We start from the raw sequence: 15,420 nt of genomic DNA, 5'->3' as shown, positions 1-15,420 counted from the left end.
TGTCACACTCAGCCAGGGTGCCTCAAATAAAAGTGCAATCTCTGCTCAAAAATGATTTCCTGTGACTGCCTCCATGAAACGATTTCAGCCTCACTCAGCCAGATGCCACGAGGCTTCCCGGTGTGCTGGGGGCAAAGCCTGCAGCTCCCTGCTGGACCAGCACTCAGTACCAGGAAAATCCCACCCTGCTGGACCAGGAATGGCTCAGCACCATCCAGGTGGGACTCAGCTCAGCTATGAGAGCCAGAGAGAGCACCTCATGATTATCAGAGGTAGAAAGCTGATGCTACCTCCCTTTTACCACGTGTGCAGGTCAAAGATGGGGTGCTATCTGCTCGGGCTGTGCCACCACCACCTCTGCTGTCTTCTCTGGCAGCAACCTGCCTTGTCCTGGGAATGTCACACTTTAATGCCAGGCCTTTAATAAATACTGTCTCATGGGATAGTGGCAGGAGAAGGGGATGAAGGATGCCCATCTCATGGGATACAGGCAGGATGTGAAAGGTCTCCAGTGCCCAGGAGGCCCTCCCACAGCACCGTGTCATGGCCTTCGGCTTCCAGGGTGTCCACTAAACTTCATACCAAGAGAGAGAGAGAGACAAAAGCCTGTTTGAAAGTCCTTAAGGGAAAACTTCATGATGGAGAATGAGTGGCAGCAGAACAAAAACCAAGCAGGAGAAAGCCCGTGGGAGAAGAGGAGAGCTCTGACCCTACCCTTCCTCCCAGTGACGTATTTCTGCTGGTCACAAGCACCAGCCACCAACACGTGAGCCCTCCCACAGACTAGGGAGTGAAGCATGTGCTGAAACATTTCTCTGGATCCGAGACCTTTATCTTCACAAGGAAAACACCATCATCAGATGATCACACAAACAACTTTCAAACGACGTTGAATCACTTGAGTTTTTCCATCCAACCGCCCTTGCTGACAAATCATCCCAAGGGGTGGACAAACAGCTGAAAAAAATGCCTTTACCTCACAAGTGGCTTCATAAAGTACAGAGAGGAGCTGCTGCCTTTCCACAGAGGCACAAAGCAATTAAATGGCTTCCACAAGGTCACCCAAGCCATCTGCAGCAGAGATGAGGACAGATAAAAAAAACACCTCGGGATTCTCCTGTCTGATGTTTTTAACTAGAAATCTCTGCCCTTCATCTCCTCCAACAGCCCTCATCTGCTTTGCTTTTCCAGGCCTTTGATCAGCCACCTTTTTTTAAGCACAGACACCAGTATTACAGCTCTGCTCCTGGGACTATGGGGGCCAAACCCAGCCCAGACACCCACGGTGCTCCGAGCGCACCCGCGGGGATTTGCAGAGTTGACTGTGATTTACCACCCCAATGCTGGCACCTAAGAGGGATTTACTTAATAACACCACCTCCTTTAATAATAATAATAAATAAATAATAATAAAAAAAACCTAATTAAAAAAAAAAAACAAACCCAAACCACAAACAGTTTGTGGGGGTGGATTTGGGATTCTTCCTGAGCTTCCAGGATGCTCTGGAGCGACGCTGCCTCCTGGGGAGGTGCTTTGCCATTTGCCTGCAGGGAGGGAGCACTCTGCTGCTGCTGCCTCATCAGTGCCTGATGTCATCTGCAAACCTCCCCAGCCACCCCTTCCTTAAATCGATTTGACAGCTGAGGGTAAAACCAAACAGATTGCAGGCTCTCCAGCAAGGAGAAGAGACCGACTGCTCGGCCGTGAAGCAAAGAGAAGTGTGAGGGCTTTAATGAGCTCGTGCACAGCCCTCAGCTTGGCACTTACAGTAATTCTCATCAGCAAGGTCGAGACACGTGCTGTTATTTTCATTATTAATAATCATCCTGGTGCCTGGGTGAAGGAGAAGAGCACTGATAACCTCACTGTGCTGCAGGGAAGGGAGGCAGGAGGAAGAACACATAAGGATGGACACAGGGGGGGACGCCCACCCCAGCTGGAGGGGTTTTCCCTTTCAAAAGCAGCAAAATCAGGACAAAATCAGGGGCTTCCTTCTCTCTACCCCAAACTGGGATCACAGGAGTGAGTAATAAGCACATTCAGCTTGTTGAGAAGAATGCAGATAATGTAAGTATGATAATGCTCCAACTGAAACTGTTAATAACCAAATACACATGGAGGGACAGCTGAATTCCCCTGTGAATCACAGAGGTCCAAAGCCATCTGGAGGGTTGTGTGAGAAAAAGCCATCACATCGCCTGGAGTTTTCCTGTTCCGCAGGCTCAGAAGTCGCTGCAGAAGTCATCTGAACCAAATTAAGGCTCCCAGAAATTGAATCATTCCTTGATTACCAGCCGTGACCCTTTTTTTTCATCCGTTCCCTGGTGGAAGGAATCACAGTTTCTTTCCAGCTTTCCACTCGTGCGTGCATGCGGTGATTTCCTTGATTACCACTGGGAAAGTTCCCTCCCAGTTCCCATCCCAGCTGCCCACACTGCACCCAGGTTGCTCAGCACTTTCCTCTGCACCACCACGACCATTATTTGCTGAGCACTGACCCTAGCACCAGGTTCCACAAGGACCTGGCCACGGGGACCTCGGTGGTGGCACTGGCACTGAGTGTGTGGCAGCTCCTTCAGCCATGGGGCAGCTTGGTCCTTCACCCCCTCCAAACCAAATGCTCTGCAGGCAAAGCTCACTCACCATCAGTTTTGTGAGGAAGGAGAAAAATTGGCCTAGCTGATGATAGGATTTGCCTGGTTTAGGAGTGCAATCACGTGGGGCCACCACCACGTGAGATATGGGCTGGATTCCAGGGCAGCATCCAGCCACAGGTGGGAAATCTGCCCCATGCTTCCCTGTGGGAATCACAGAATCACTGTGAGGCTGGAAAGGACTTCTGAGATCATCAAGTCCAGCCCATGACCTAACCCCATCACATCAGCCTTACCTTAAACACCTCCAGGCATGGTGACTGCACCACTTCCCTGGGCAGCCCATCCTAATGTCTGATCACCCTCTCCATGAGGAAGTGCTTCCTGGTATCCAACCTAAACCTCTCCTGCTTGCCTGGGAGGAGAGCCCAACCCCCACCTGACTACAACCTGCCTTCAGGGAGTTGTAGAGAGGGATAAAGTCCCCCTGAGTCTCCCTTTCTCCAAGCTGGACAACCCCAGCTCCCTCAGCCTCTCCTAAGACTTTCCCTCGAGTCTCTTCACAGCCTCGTTGCCCACCTTTCTTGGTCTTTATGGAAGAAACAACTCTCATCCTTCCCTCAGAAGGTTAAAAAGAGCCAGGGCAAGGCACAAATGGTTCTTGGCCTCTCTAGCCCCATGCCAATGACAGTCCTGTTGTTATTCCTGTTCCTATTTCTCTTTGGAGCAGGGCATTGGAGGTATTCCTGGAGCTTTACAAGGAGAACACAGACAGGAGGACGTATCTGCTGCTGATGTAAAAATCCTTTGAAGTTGATTTATACCAGCTGGGGTTCCCTGAGGCCAAGAGTCCTTATGCAAAGAGGCTGCTTAAAAAACAAAAAAGTTTCAGTCATTGGCAGGAGCTGAGGGCAATTTGAAGATAAAAGAGCTGCTAAGATGCTGTGGGGCTCTCCAGAGTACCTCAGGAGAGCGGGGTCCCACCCCACACTTTGATGGAGGAATCTCGGTGCAGATCTCCAGCGTGTAAAGCTGTTTATAAACTCTGTTCCTGGTGACCCACCCTGCTGACGCAAGCATGACATCCCTCGCTCCTCGAAATCCTCAGAACAAAAGGATTTGTGCTCCCAGGGTTGCTTTCCCCTTTGATTTCCAGGCAAAGGCAGCTGGGATGACTCCTCCTCGGCTTAACCACCCGGGTAAACCGCTTCGGTTCCAGAGGCACAATTAAATTGTTGGTGGGACTCCAGCCCTCTGGACAGCAATTCTCCTGGGAATAAGAGCAGGGACACCCAGGCAGGGGGAGGTGGGCAGAGCTGACACTCACCTGCCCGTCTGGAGGAGCGGGAGCCAAGAGTCCAGCAGGAAATTATTGACACAGAAGAGGGAAATTCCTCCTGTGTGTACACGGCAGCCAGGTCAGACGCGCAGTGTGCAGCCTCTGTCTGCACCCTGAAGGGAATGGATGTGGCACACAGGTGCTGCAGCAGAGTTATTTTAGTTATTTTTTTTTCTTTTAAAGTGATTAATCTCATCACCTGTGTTTGGGAAGCTACAAGGAATACCTGTAAAAGCTATCCTGACCTGCATTCCTTGTTCCTGTACTGCATGGGGACACCCGTGGGCAGAAAAAAATCTTGGAGTTTGGATCGTGCCCGAGCACAGGACAAGGAAGGGTGGGAGCTGGGTGTCCTGTGGGTGACAAACACTCCTGACACTGGCAGGGATGGGGGTGCAGATCTCTGGCACACCACCTGGCTGAAAATAAGTTTTCAAGAGTCTGTTTTTTCCCCTCAGATCATACTTGAAACGCCCGCTGCTTCTGTTTCTCAAAAAGTTCACAAGTCAAAAAGAGTTTAAAATCTTTAATTTCTAGGAGCAGTCACCTGAGGGTTTATCTGGGCTTTCCTGATGTTACCTCTCCTACAGAAAGGCCTCCACTGAATAAATCTGCAGCTGACCTTGTTACTTCATCATTTCTGTTGGTTTTCCTTCGGAAGGATGACGGGAAGGCACTTTGAAATGTTTAAAGACAAAATTTCACACTAATCAGTACCAAAAGAGGAAAGCTTGTGGACGCATTTCAGTGCCTGAAGAAAAGCAGAATAGCTGCAGTCAACTATCAGTCATTAAAAAAAAAAAAAATCAAATGCAACTCCTTCACTCGTTGTTTCCTAAAACAATATAGTTTTTAATGTGCTAGAAACTATTTTTAATGAGATACAAAGTACTATTTGTTTTTTGGGTTTTTTCTTGTTTTGTTTTGTTTTCCCTTCAGCTGATTTTTCAAACCAAAAAGTAAACAGGCAGTTATGAAATCTCCAATTTCACATCAAAGGAGAGGTGATTTATATACATGTTCAAAGGAAGACTTTAAAGGAGTAACATCATGACCAACTTGTTGGCCTTATGTTATTAGAATAATTTAAAAATCCACAATGTAAATGTTGATAAACAAATAGCATGTTGCCATAAATCAGCATGTGGCTGCTCATGAAAGCAACAACATCTATCTGATGTAGACAGAACAATATTCAGATTTTACCCCCGTGAAGTTTAGCATTTCTGAAAGCAGCAGAACCTCCCTGGGGTGGGACAGATTTACACAACACGGGGCTTAAAAAGTGATGAAGTGGAACCTGGAGCAGGAGGGTTAGCACCCCTACCTTTCCAGCTCATTTCCAGACAAATGAGACTCAAAATATGCAAATTGCATTAAAATGCCGGAAAGGAAAAGCTCCCCATAGGATCCTGCCCAAGGAAAGCACCCTGAATTAGCACTGCTCAGAAATGATGCTGAATTTCCTTATTTAAAAGCAGGCTCGGGGCACGTTACTCACTTGCTGGGAACTGGGAAGGCAGAAGGGAAAAAAAACAAAACCCAAAAACCCTCCACCCGAAGCTGGGGAATCAGTAAGGTCATGGAGAAACCACCCCGTTTACTTTCCTGAAAATGGATGTGTCATGTGTTTGTAAGGTGTGCCTGCCTGAGTTTTTGTTGGCACCAGGAGCAAATCCCTGCCATACCCTGCAGGGACAAATCTGCTTCCCTCCTCCCTGGCTGGGGCAGTCCTGCAGCACCTACGGCCGAGGAATTCAGGTCTTGGTGTCTCCAGTACCACCCTGTTTGGTACCCAACAGTTCTTGGGTTGGACTGATGTTTGACTGAACCCATAGGAAATACCAGGACTCAGCATTTAGGACCTGACGTTGTGTGAGGTGACTGACAAAGCTCATGTTGTGTGGGGTGACAAAGCTCATGATGTGTGTCTCTGGGTGGTGGCTCAGCCTGAAGCCCTGAGGTGCTTCAGAGGAATCACAGAATCCCAGAATGTCAGGGGTTGGAAGGGTCCTCTAGAGCTGATCCAGTCCAACCCCTCTGCTCCAGCAGGATCCCCCAGGGCAGGACACACAGAACACATCCAGGGGGGTTGGAAAGGCTCCAGAGAAGGAGACTCCAGAACCTCTCTGGGCAGCCTGGGCCAGGGCTCCCTCACCCTCACACTCCAGAAGTTTCTCCTCATCTTGAGGTGGAATTTCCCATGTTCTACCTTCAGCCCATTATTCCTTCTCCTACCACAGGGCACCACTGAGAAGAGATTGATTGGCCTCATCCTCTGCACACCCACCCCTCAGATATTTATAATCATGCATAAGAGGCTCAGGTTGGTTTCTGCTTCATCCAAACTACTCTTCCTATGCTTAAGAGTAAGTTTTTCTAGGCAATTAATACATGTAACTGTATCCAGACTCCACATGTCAGCTTATTAGATTTTGGATGGATTTCCTAACCAGTAGGTACCAAACTACACATGAGAAGTGCCCTCAACCAGTGAGAAGCTGGGCAGCAACACCCTGGGTTGCACCCTGTGCATCTTACACCAAAAAACATGGCACTGGCAGGAGCATGACTCCTTCCTTCTCCAAATGGCAAGGGAGAACTCCTGACACTTGCACCACCTCTCCCAGAGCAGCTGAGGGCAGCGTGGGGAGCGATCACACATCAGTTTGCCATCCCTGCCCTGCTTTTATTCACTCTGACAAGTGGCTGGTTAATAAAACCAGAAGTAAGCCCTGCAAAATGATCTTCCTCAGGTTGTACCAGGTGGAACAATGTTTGTGGTGTTAACTGCAAAAAAGGAAAATCAGGAAGAAGAGCTGCTGAGCATCAGCCCAAGCTGAAGGCGAGGAAGCAACAGCAAAATTAAAACCTACAGCAGCTTGTTTGTTGCCATCAAGTTGATTAAAGAAAAAGACCTGATGCAGCTGACAACATCTGTGGCCTGGAGAGCAGATAGTGCTCCAGAAGGCTGCAGATCTCAGACCAAAATCTTGTATCAGTCACACCCATGCAAACCACACTGCTGAGGCCTCGGGTGCCAAAGGAAGCCAAAGGGCTACAGAGAGAGAGCCCACAAACCAGAGAGCCTCCCCGACTGCTTCTCCTGCCAGGGCAGGCAGAGGCATCCCTGCTCCCTCGGGCACAACCGTAAGGAGATGCTGGACATTTGGATTATATTCTCATTCTTCAGCATAAAACAACTGAGAAAGAAGAGCATTTGTCATCTGACAAGAGAGCAAGGCAATTAAAGACAGGATTTGGTTAATCGTACGAAGCAGCAATTTAAATTTAATTTAAATTTGAGCCAGGCTCTGCAGTCATCATTTAGGCAAATCCAGCTGGGGTTTTTACCTGAGTAGGAGAACAGGCTTTGGAAAATTCAAATAACTTTGTGCCCTGAGCTGACTTTTCACGAGGAGAAAAAAATCTGGCAACTTTTCAGCAGCAGAAATCTGTTTGCTTCAGAAAACACGGGACACGGAGGAAGTCCTGGGAAGAAGTCAGTGGAGCTCTACAACACAGTATCCCCCCCCAAAAAAAAAACCAAACCCCAAACACGTGGCAGTGGGTCCTGCCAAAATGCAGATGAGCCTAATGCAAGCACCAAAACCATACGGAACACACTAATTAATGTAAATATACCTAAATGAAAAAATCCTTCTCACATAGAGATAGGCAAATGATGTGCAGAATAATTCTGATGTAGCATTTGGCCAGCTGTGCTAAGCCAGCAGCAAGGTGAGGCACTTCTTGTTTGTTTGCTTTAAATACAGAGCAAAGGCTTTAATCAGAGGAATCTCTCCCCCTAAGAGCTCTGACAGATGAGCCTTCAAACCAAGACATCTCCACAACATGTTTTGGCTCTGATAACACAACACCTTTCAATTAAGATTCACTTAGTGCAAATATTTTGATCATCAGCTGCCCCACCAAAAGCAGTTGCTCTGCACCTGGATTAAAAGAAAAAAAAAAAAGAAAAAAGAGGAGGAGTTTGGAGTCAGGCTACACGTGTAAATCAGCCTGGTCCACAAAATCAGGACTGCTCCAAAACCTACTTTTACATCCTTCACAGCCAGCTCCCATCCCACGAGATGCTGCTGCTGCTGCTGCTCTGGGATTTCGTGCGTCTCCAGTATCCTTGCTTCACTTCCAGAAAAGTCACTGCTCTGAACAGTTAGTCACTCTCTACTCCTGCCCTCAAATCATGATTCATTTTGAACCTGCCTTTGAGCTACTATTTATTTAAGCCCCACCCTCCTGGGTTATAACGTAGAAGTCTGAGAATGCAGAACTTCAAACCCCATCGCATCCAAGCACAAGCAGAAACGTTGGAAGGACAAGGTGGAAGGACCTGGGCACTGCCACATCCCAGAGGGTGCCAGCTCCTCAGAAAACCTCCTGGGAAAGTGGATTGGCAGTAAAAGCCAAGCCCCAAAGCCTTCCTCTCTGCTGTGGCTCCCTAAGGTGTGCACCAGCAGCAGGGGTGGTGGGTGGCCCTGGGATCACCCTCCCATGGGCATTTCCCACCTGCTTACAGCACCAGTCCTAGAGGATCAGGAACATCCATCACTCAAAGTCACCTTGCTCTAAAAGTGTCTCCACTGGCACTTTTCACAGATATTTGGGGCAGCTTTCCAATTTTTTTTTTTTTTCAATATTTGCATCAGTTTAACTGAGGTAACTGGAAACTGGCAGCCCAGAGGGCTCACCAGACCAAACTATCAGATCATTAAATTAGCCCAAGTCTAGGCCCACTATTCCACCCCACTGTTATTACATATTTAACATCATCAGAATGATTGATTTTAGAGGCCAGAGAGCAAGGGAGGAGGAATAGGATGGATATGGAGACAGCTACTCTAAAAGACCATTGATGGCAGTGGTGAGAACTGCTGCACAGATGACTCAGAGCCAGCTCCTCAACTCATGAAACATCCATGAGAAGCTTTGGGGGGTTTCACAGTCTGCTGTAGAGCCCAGACTGGCTCCTCCTCACTCCAGCCTCACCTTCACCACTCCCAAGTGTCCCTGTCAGAAAACCTGGCTCCTGCATCACAGGCAGCTTTGCTTTCAGCAGCACTGCTCCCTCTGCTCTGCAGCAAGGACATCCTCCCCACCAGCCACGTGCCATCAGATAAAGGAAAGATGGGAGTGAATATTCCCAACATCAGCTACAAACAGCTCCTACCACAGACCTGGTGGAGCATGCTGAGCATCCAGTGTCCTGCTTCACGGGCAGGAAACAGTCAAACCTGACACAGGCCAACACTGAGGGCACTGCAGGGACCAGTTGCCCAACCAGTGGAGACCTCTCCCAAGTGCTTAGTTATGGATCCCCTGTTTCCTGAAGGCAAATCCTCCGGGGCGAGGGGAATAGGTTGGTGATTCACCCCAGCTTGTAAAAACAAGAGAGGTGGAAGTCTCTTCGTCTGGCTGGCTGCTGCACCAGCGAACAAACCTCTCTTTGTGCGGCGCCCCGGCCGGTTTTAAAAGCATATTTTAAACAAAGGAAGTGACAGCACAAGCAAGTGAAAGACTAAACAGCTCGGCACCACTGAAGGGAAACAGCACGTAGGAAGAGGAGAAGATTTAGGGGTGATGGAGGGACAGAGCCAGCGGGGAGGCTGTGCAGCCCGGCACATACGCTGCTGGCACTTGGCCCCGCGCCGTGCTCGACCTCCACCACCGACCTCAGGAGTTTACATTAGCATCCAGATGTTTATTTAAGCCACTGCCTCCTGAAAGCTAGGTGTGGCCTTGCTCCTCTTTTCTGACCGAAATGCCCTTTGAAACACAAGCAACACGAAATCAGTTCTGTTTATCTTCGTGGCTTCTGGCTCGCGAGAGACCAAGATAGGAGCGGGGAGCCCTGCGGTGCCGCTGGCAGCGGCCTCGGGTGGCAGCATCCCCGTTGTGTTATTCAGCTCTGGGGATACCAGGGACACCTTTAAGAGCTGAAATAAGAGAGTTTAAAGGATTTGCTCTGCAGTGCTGGCAGGGAAGAGTGCCCCAGGGGATGGTCTAAAGAGAGAAGTGGGTTCTGAAAGCCACCGGAGCACAAGGCAGGCACCCTGATGACCACAACTCTGTCTTGCTCAAAACTGGGATATCTGCAGACCACAAAGCACATTATCTGTGTTCTTACTTGAGGGACTGCAAAAAGCTCTCAGTAAGACTGGTGTCATTTCTGGAGATGGAAAGGTGCTGCTTAGGTCCATTCAGATATTGCCCTTTAAAGTGTGGTCTGGGCTGGATCCTGCATGGACAGGCAGGCAGCTTTTAAGAAATAATATATTTTCTCCACCCTCCATTTCTATGATATGACAACCCCATGAAAACTGGGGAAAACCAGCATTTCAAATGGGCAAAATATTCATTTTTTTATGATTTGAGGGATGGATGCACTGAGCATGGCCTCCCTCCCTGATCCCAAAGGCTTTATTAGGAAATAAGAGCCCAGGGGTCCTGTGCTTCCGTCTGCAGGAGCAGCAGCAGCTGCCTAATGCCCAACACAGCCCTGTAGGGTGGTCACCATGAGAAAAAATACCTCCTGTGACCCACAGATCCTTCAGAGAACACAGCAGTTGCCTGTGCTGGAAGCTGGACAAGGTGATAAATGCAGAGAAAAAAAAAAAAAGGATTTCTATGTTACAATAACGTAAATCTGTGTGGTTGGCTGCTGAGTGCCTACAGAACCTGACAGGGAACTTGGCTGCACTACAAAGCTGCAGTGCCTGTAAACTGCTTAAAGATTAGGATGGTGTAAGGAAGATCAGCTTCATGCCAGTTGCACTCTCTGCAGTCAGGTAGGGGGGTTTTTTTCCCTCTAATTTATAAAGTTAAGGGCTCTGTGCATGGTCAGAAGCTGGCAGCTGGCAAGGGACTCTGGTCTGCAGACCAGGCACAGCTCTGCTAAGATGTCAGGACCCACTGACACGGGTGACAGCCCCCCCAGGGACCTGAGCTCCCCCCTCTTTGCCACTTGAGTGTCCCCAACCCCTGCTCCCAGGCCCGTGGGGTCCCAGGGAGTGAGCAGCACCGGTGTCAGCACCATCGGGCAGTGAGATCAGCTGCTCCTTTCCTCACTTTGCCTGTAATTAACTCACATCTTGGGGAGAGGGGAAAAAAAAGATTTAAGAAGTAGTATACGCACATGGGGTTTTTTTCACTGATGTTTTCCAAAAACCATCAGCTTACAAGCCAGGATGCTGATTCCTTTTGGGTGCAGGGCTTGGGCGAGTCAGCCAAGCCAACACGTCTGCTGAGATCCTCCCTGCCTGCCTGCCTGCCTGCCTGGCTGTTGTTGCAACTCTGGATTTTCTAAACTACGTCTGTCAGGAAGGAGACAGGAAATTCGAGTCACACTTGCAACAGCTGTGCCATGCCTACTATCAGTCCCCACTGACGTAGTTTGGCTTGGGTGGCATGGGGCCAGGAACCCAGGGAGAGGGGAGGTCAGGAAGATAGGTCACTGCTCATACTGCTCTTGCACTGGGGAGCACGCTGAGCCGTGGTTGCTTTCTTCCTATCTGCACTGTTTCTCTTTCCGTTCTGTTGTTTTGGGTTTGGTGTTTTTTTTTGTTTTCTTCTTCTTTTTTTCTTTTAGTAATGTGGAGCCCCCAGCATCCTGTTTTCAAAACATCTGCCTGCTTTTTTTGCTGTTTACTGGTGACAAATCTCAAGGCTTTCTGAGCGAAGCAGGCAGATGAGTGGGGGGGATCAAGACCTGACCAAGTAAGGACCTGTGGTGCAGCCTCCTCCTCAAAGTACTACATCCCCCTGCAGCTGGGATGGGCAGCTGCCACCAAAACCCAAAAACCACAAAGCCCCAAACCCACCTGGGTCAATATTTACAGCTGCAGAGGGAAGGAAAGTGAGGTGTGAGGCCACTTTACTCTTTTTTTCTTGCACAGATGAAAACGATGCTGGAAGTTGACCAAAAAAACGCAGACATTGCAGAAACTGGTTATGAAAGAACAAAGTTTCGGGAAGTTTTTGGTTTGTTGGGTTTTTGGTTTTCTTTTTTTGCCTTATGCAGCTCTAATCCATTAGCACACTGAGGGATCACAACTTTTAATTACCCCAAAAAGCAATTAAGTTCATCTTTCACCTTCACAACTTCATTTGGCACTCAAAAGAAAAAAAGAATTAACCTCCAAGGACATCAGCCTCCACACTGGAGGTGCATCCTTCTCTGCAGCCTCAGCTCTTCTCAACTTTCACCCTGGCTTCCCTCAACACAAACTCAACAGAAAAAAAAAAATAATATTCCTTTCTTGAAAGCTCGCTCTATAAAACTTTTATTGCTTCCTTAGCCCCTGCACATCGTGGTAATCACTAGCAGAGGAGGAAGCTGCAATAATGCAGGGGTTTCTCTGCCTGGTTTTTTTTTTTTTCCCCATAAAATCAGTTTATGAGTCAGCATTTCCGATTTCATTAATTATGAAAAATAAATCAACCAATCAAGAAATAAATCAATAAATAAATAATACGGTGCTGGTGCAGTCTCAACTCAGAAGAGGCTTTAACCATGGCAACCACCTGTATGGAGAGGACCAAGCACTCATCCCAACGAGGGAGCAACTCCCTCCTGGGACTGCATGACCTGCTCCATCGGACAGCCTGCAAAAAATCTGGGATAAAACCAACTTAGAAGAGAGGCAACTCAGGCAGCGTGTCCCGGAGGTGTGAAGGCTCCGCGGGCAGCCAAGCGGTGCCCCGGGCAGCAGCCGGGATGCGAGCGGGGAGGCGGCCCCGGGGCAGGGAGCGGCTCCCGGCACATGAAGGACTTGAGCTGGGGAGATGCTGCAGGGAAATTTCGGCAAGAAAGAAGGGCAGCGGGAACCAGCAGCTTCCAAAAGCTGCACAAAAGCGTTTCGCTTTCTCTCCTCACTTCTGCTTTTCTGACTTTCAGCCCAGCGTTTATTTCTCTTGCTTTATTTCAGCACCTGACGCCTGGCAGAGGAACTCAAAAAATAAAATTCCCCTTTTTGCCCTCACGCGTTAAAAAAGGTTCAGAAATGTCCCGAGCAGCTCATTCCCTCGGCACCATCCTTAACTTCGCAGCCTCCTCACTGCTGGCAAGCGGTGCAGAGCCAGCCCGCCACATTAAAAACAAAATTAAACGCTTTAACCGAAAGACAAAACAGTAATAAAATAACGCACCACAATGTTTTGAGTTTACCATCATTACGGACAGACAACAATAAAGATAATTGACTTCTGAAGTGATAATTAGTTAAACGCGGGCAAACACGGTGTTTCTCGGTAATATCAGTTCCGAAGGGACCGGCGTGGCTCGAAATCCCCTTTTTACTTCTCAAAAATACACCCGGCGGTGGGGATCGCCCTCCCCACGCCAGTTCTTGTTCTGGCCGTGCCTCTGCAGGGCAAACCCGAACCCCGTTCCCCCGGAGGAACCTGGGATTTGCTCTCCCACCGAGAGGACCCACCGAGCATCGGCTCCGCATCCCCCCCGAGGGCTCCATCCAGGTGTCCCCCCGGGGGCTCCATCCGCATCCCCCCGCCGCTCAGCTCACCTTGTTGGATGCCATCTCGCTGACGGAACGGTAGGTCTGGATGGTCTCCAGCTGATCTAAGCACCAGTCGAGCTCCTCCAGCGTCTCCATGGCCAGCTTCTGGTAGGGCTCCTCTGCGAAGAGGCAGACGGACATGTAGTCGGGCTGACGCGGCTGCCGCCTCTCCATGGCGGGGCCGCCCGAACCGCCGCCAGCACCGCCGGAGGTTCCGCACCGCTCCCTCATCATGCGGCGGCCCCTGCGCTCCCCTGGCCGCCGGAGAGCAAATCCCCGCCCGCCGCTGGCACCCGGCACGGCCCCGGACCCGGCCGCCCGCCCCGAACCCGCCCCGGCCCGCCCCGGCCCAGAGCCCGCCCTGCCCCCGCGGGACGGGGAACCGGGCACCCCCCGGGCAGGGCCGGGCCGGGCCGGGCCGCGGCTCCGCCAGCGCTGGTACCCCCTCCACCCCCTGCCCCAGGCTGCTGCGGGGGCCCGGGCCGCCCCCGGGATGCTGGTTCCGAGCCAGCCCCGCGCCCTGCCCCAGCCGGAGCCCCGGGGATGCTCCCCGACAGCCCTGCTCCTCAAATCCAACTGCCCTGCTCCTCAAACCCCGACAGCCCTGCTCCTCAAATCCCAACTGCCCAGCTCCTCAAATCCTAACAGCATTACTCCTCAAATCCAACAGCCCTGCTCCTCAAATCCCAACAGCCCTGCTTCCTAACCCTGCCAGGTCCTGCTCCCCAGATCTAGCAGACCTGCTCTTCAAATCCAACAGCCTTGCTCTACTACCTTGCCTGGTCCTGCTCCCCAAATCCAACAACCCTGCTCCCCAACCCTCCTTGGTCCTGCTCCTCAAATCCAACCACCCCGCTCTTCAACAGTACCTGGTCCCGGTCCTGCTTCCCCAGCTCTCCTCCCCTTAACCCCACCTGGTCCTGTTCCCCAACCCTAACAGTGCTGCTCCTCAACCCCACAAACCCTGCTCCTCAATCCCACCCACACTGCTCCCCAGTCCCACCTGGTCCTGCTCCCTGCCAACCTGTTTCTCAACCCCACTCTGTCCCACTCCCCCATCCCACCTGGTCCTGCTTCCCAACCCTGCCAACCCCTGTTCCCAACCCATCCATCCCTGCTCCCCATTGCTCCTGGCCCCTGAGTCCCACTGGGCTTGTTCCTCACCAGCCTTGACTATCAACCCCACAGCCCTGCACCCTGCTGGGACTGCTCCCCTCTGCTTCCCAATCCCACATCCCTGCTGGGACTGCTCCCTTCTGCTTCCCAATCCCACATCCCTGCTCCCTGCTGGCACTGCTTCCCTCTGCTTCCCAACCCCAAAGCCCTGCACACCCCGCTGGGACTGCTCCCCAACCCCACATCCCTGCTGGGACTGCTCCCCTCTGCCTCCCAATCCCACATCCCTTCACGCTGCTGGGACTACTCCCCAGCCCCACAGCCCTGCTGGGACTGCTCCCCTCTGCTTCCCAACCCCACAGCCCTGCTGGGACTGCTCCCCTCTGCTTCCCAATCCCACAGCCCTGCTGGGACTGCTCCCCTTTGCTTCCCAACCCCACAGCCCTGCTCCCTGCTGGGACTGCTCCCCAACCCCACATCCCTGCTGGGACTGCTCCCCTCTGCCTCCCAATCCCACATCCCTTCACCCTGCTGGGACTACTCCCCAGCCCCACAGCCCTGCTGGGACTGCTCCCCTCTGCTTCCCAACCCCACAGCCCTGCTGGGACTGCTCCCCTCTGCCTCCCAATCCCACATCCCTTCACCCTGCTGGGACTGCTCTCCAACCCCACATCCCTGCTGGGACTGCTCCCCTCTGCTTCCCAACCCCACAGCCCTGCTGGGACTGCTCCCCTCTGCCTCCCAATCCCACATCCCTTCACCCTGCTGGGACTGCTCTCCAACCCCACATCCCTGCTGGGACTGCTCCCCTCTGCCTCCCAATCCCACAGCCCT

At 51.1% G+C, this 15,420-nt stretch overlaps 1 protein-coding gene across 4 annotated transcripts in view; it reads right to left on the bottom strand.

The window, feature by feature from the left end:
* PDE4B (phosphodiesterase 4B) overlaps positions 1-15,420 on the bottom strand; it is a 186,765-nt gene that overhangs the window by 14,203 nt on the left and 157,142 nt on the right. For all 4 annotated transcript variants that reach the window (XM_030455458.1, XM_030455461.1, XM_030455460.1 and 1 more), the window contains one exon: positions 13,477-13,589. In XM_030455458.1, coding sequence (XP_030311318.1) covers positions 13,477-13,589 — 113 coding nt within the window. The remainder of the gene's footprint in view (positions 1-13,476; positions 13,590-15,420) is intronic.

The sequence above is a fragment of the Calypte anna genome, chromosome 8 (genome assembly GCF_003957555.1).
Source record: "Calypte anna isolate BGI_N300 chromosome 8, bCalAnn1_v1.p, whole genome shotgun sequence".
Taxonomy (NCBI): Eukaryota; Metazoa; Chordata; class Aves; order Apodiformes; family Trochilidae; genus Calypte; species Calypte anna.
This window is presented reverse-complemented; position numbering and strand designations above follow the sequence as displayed.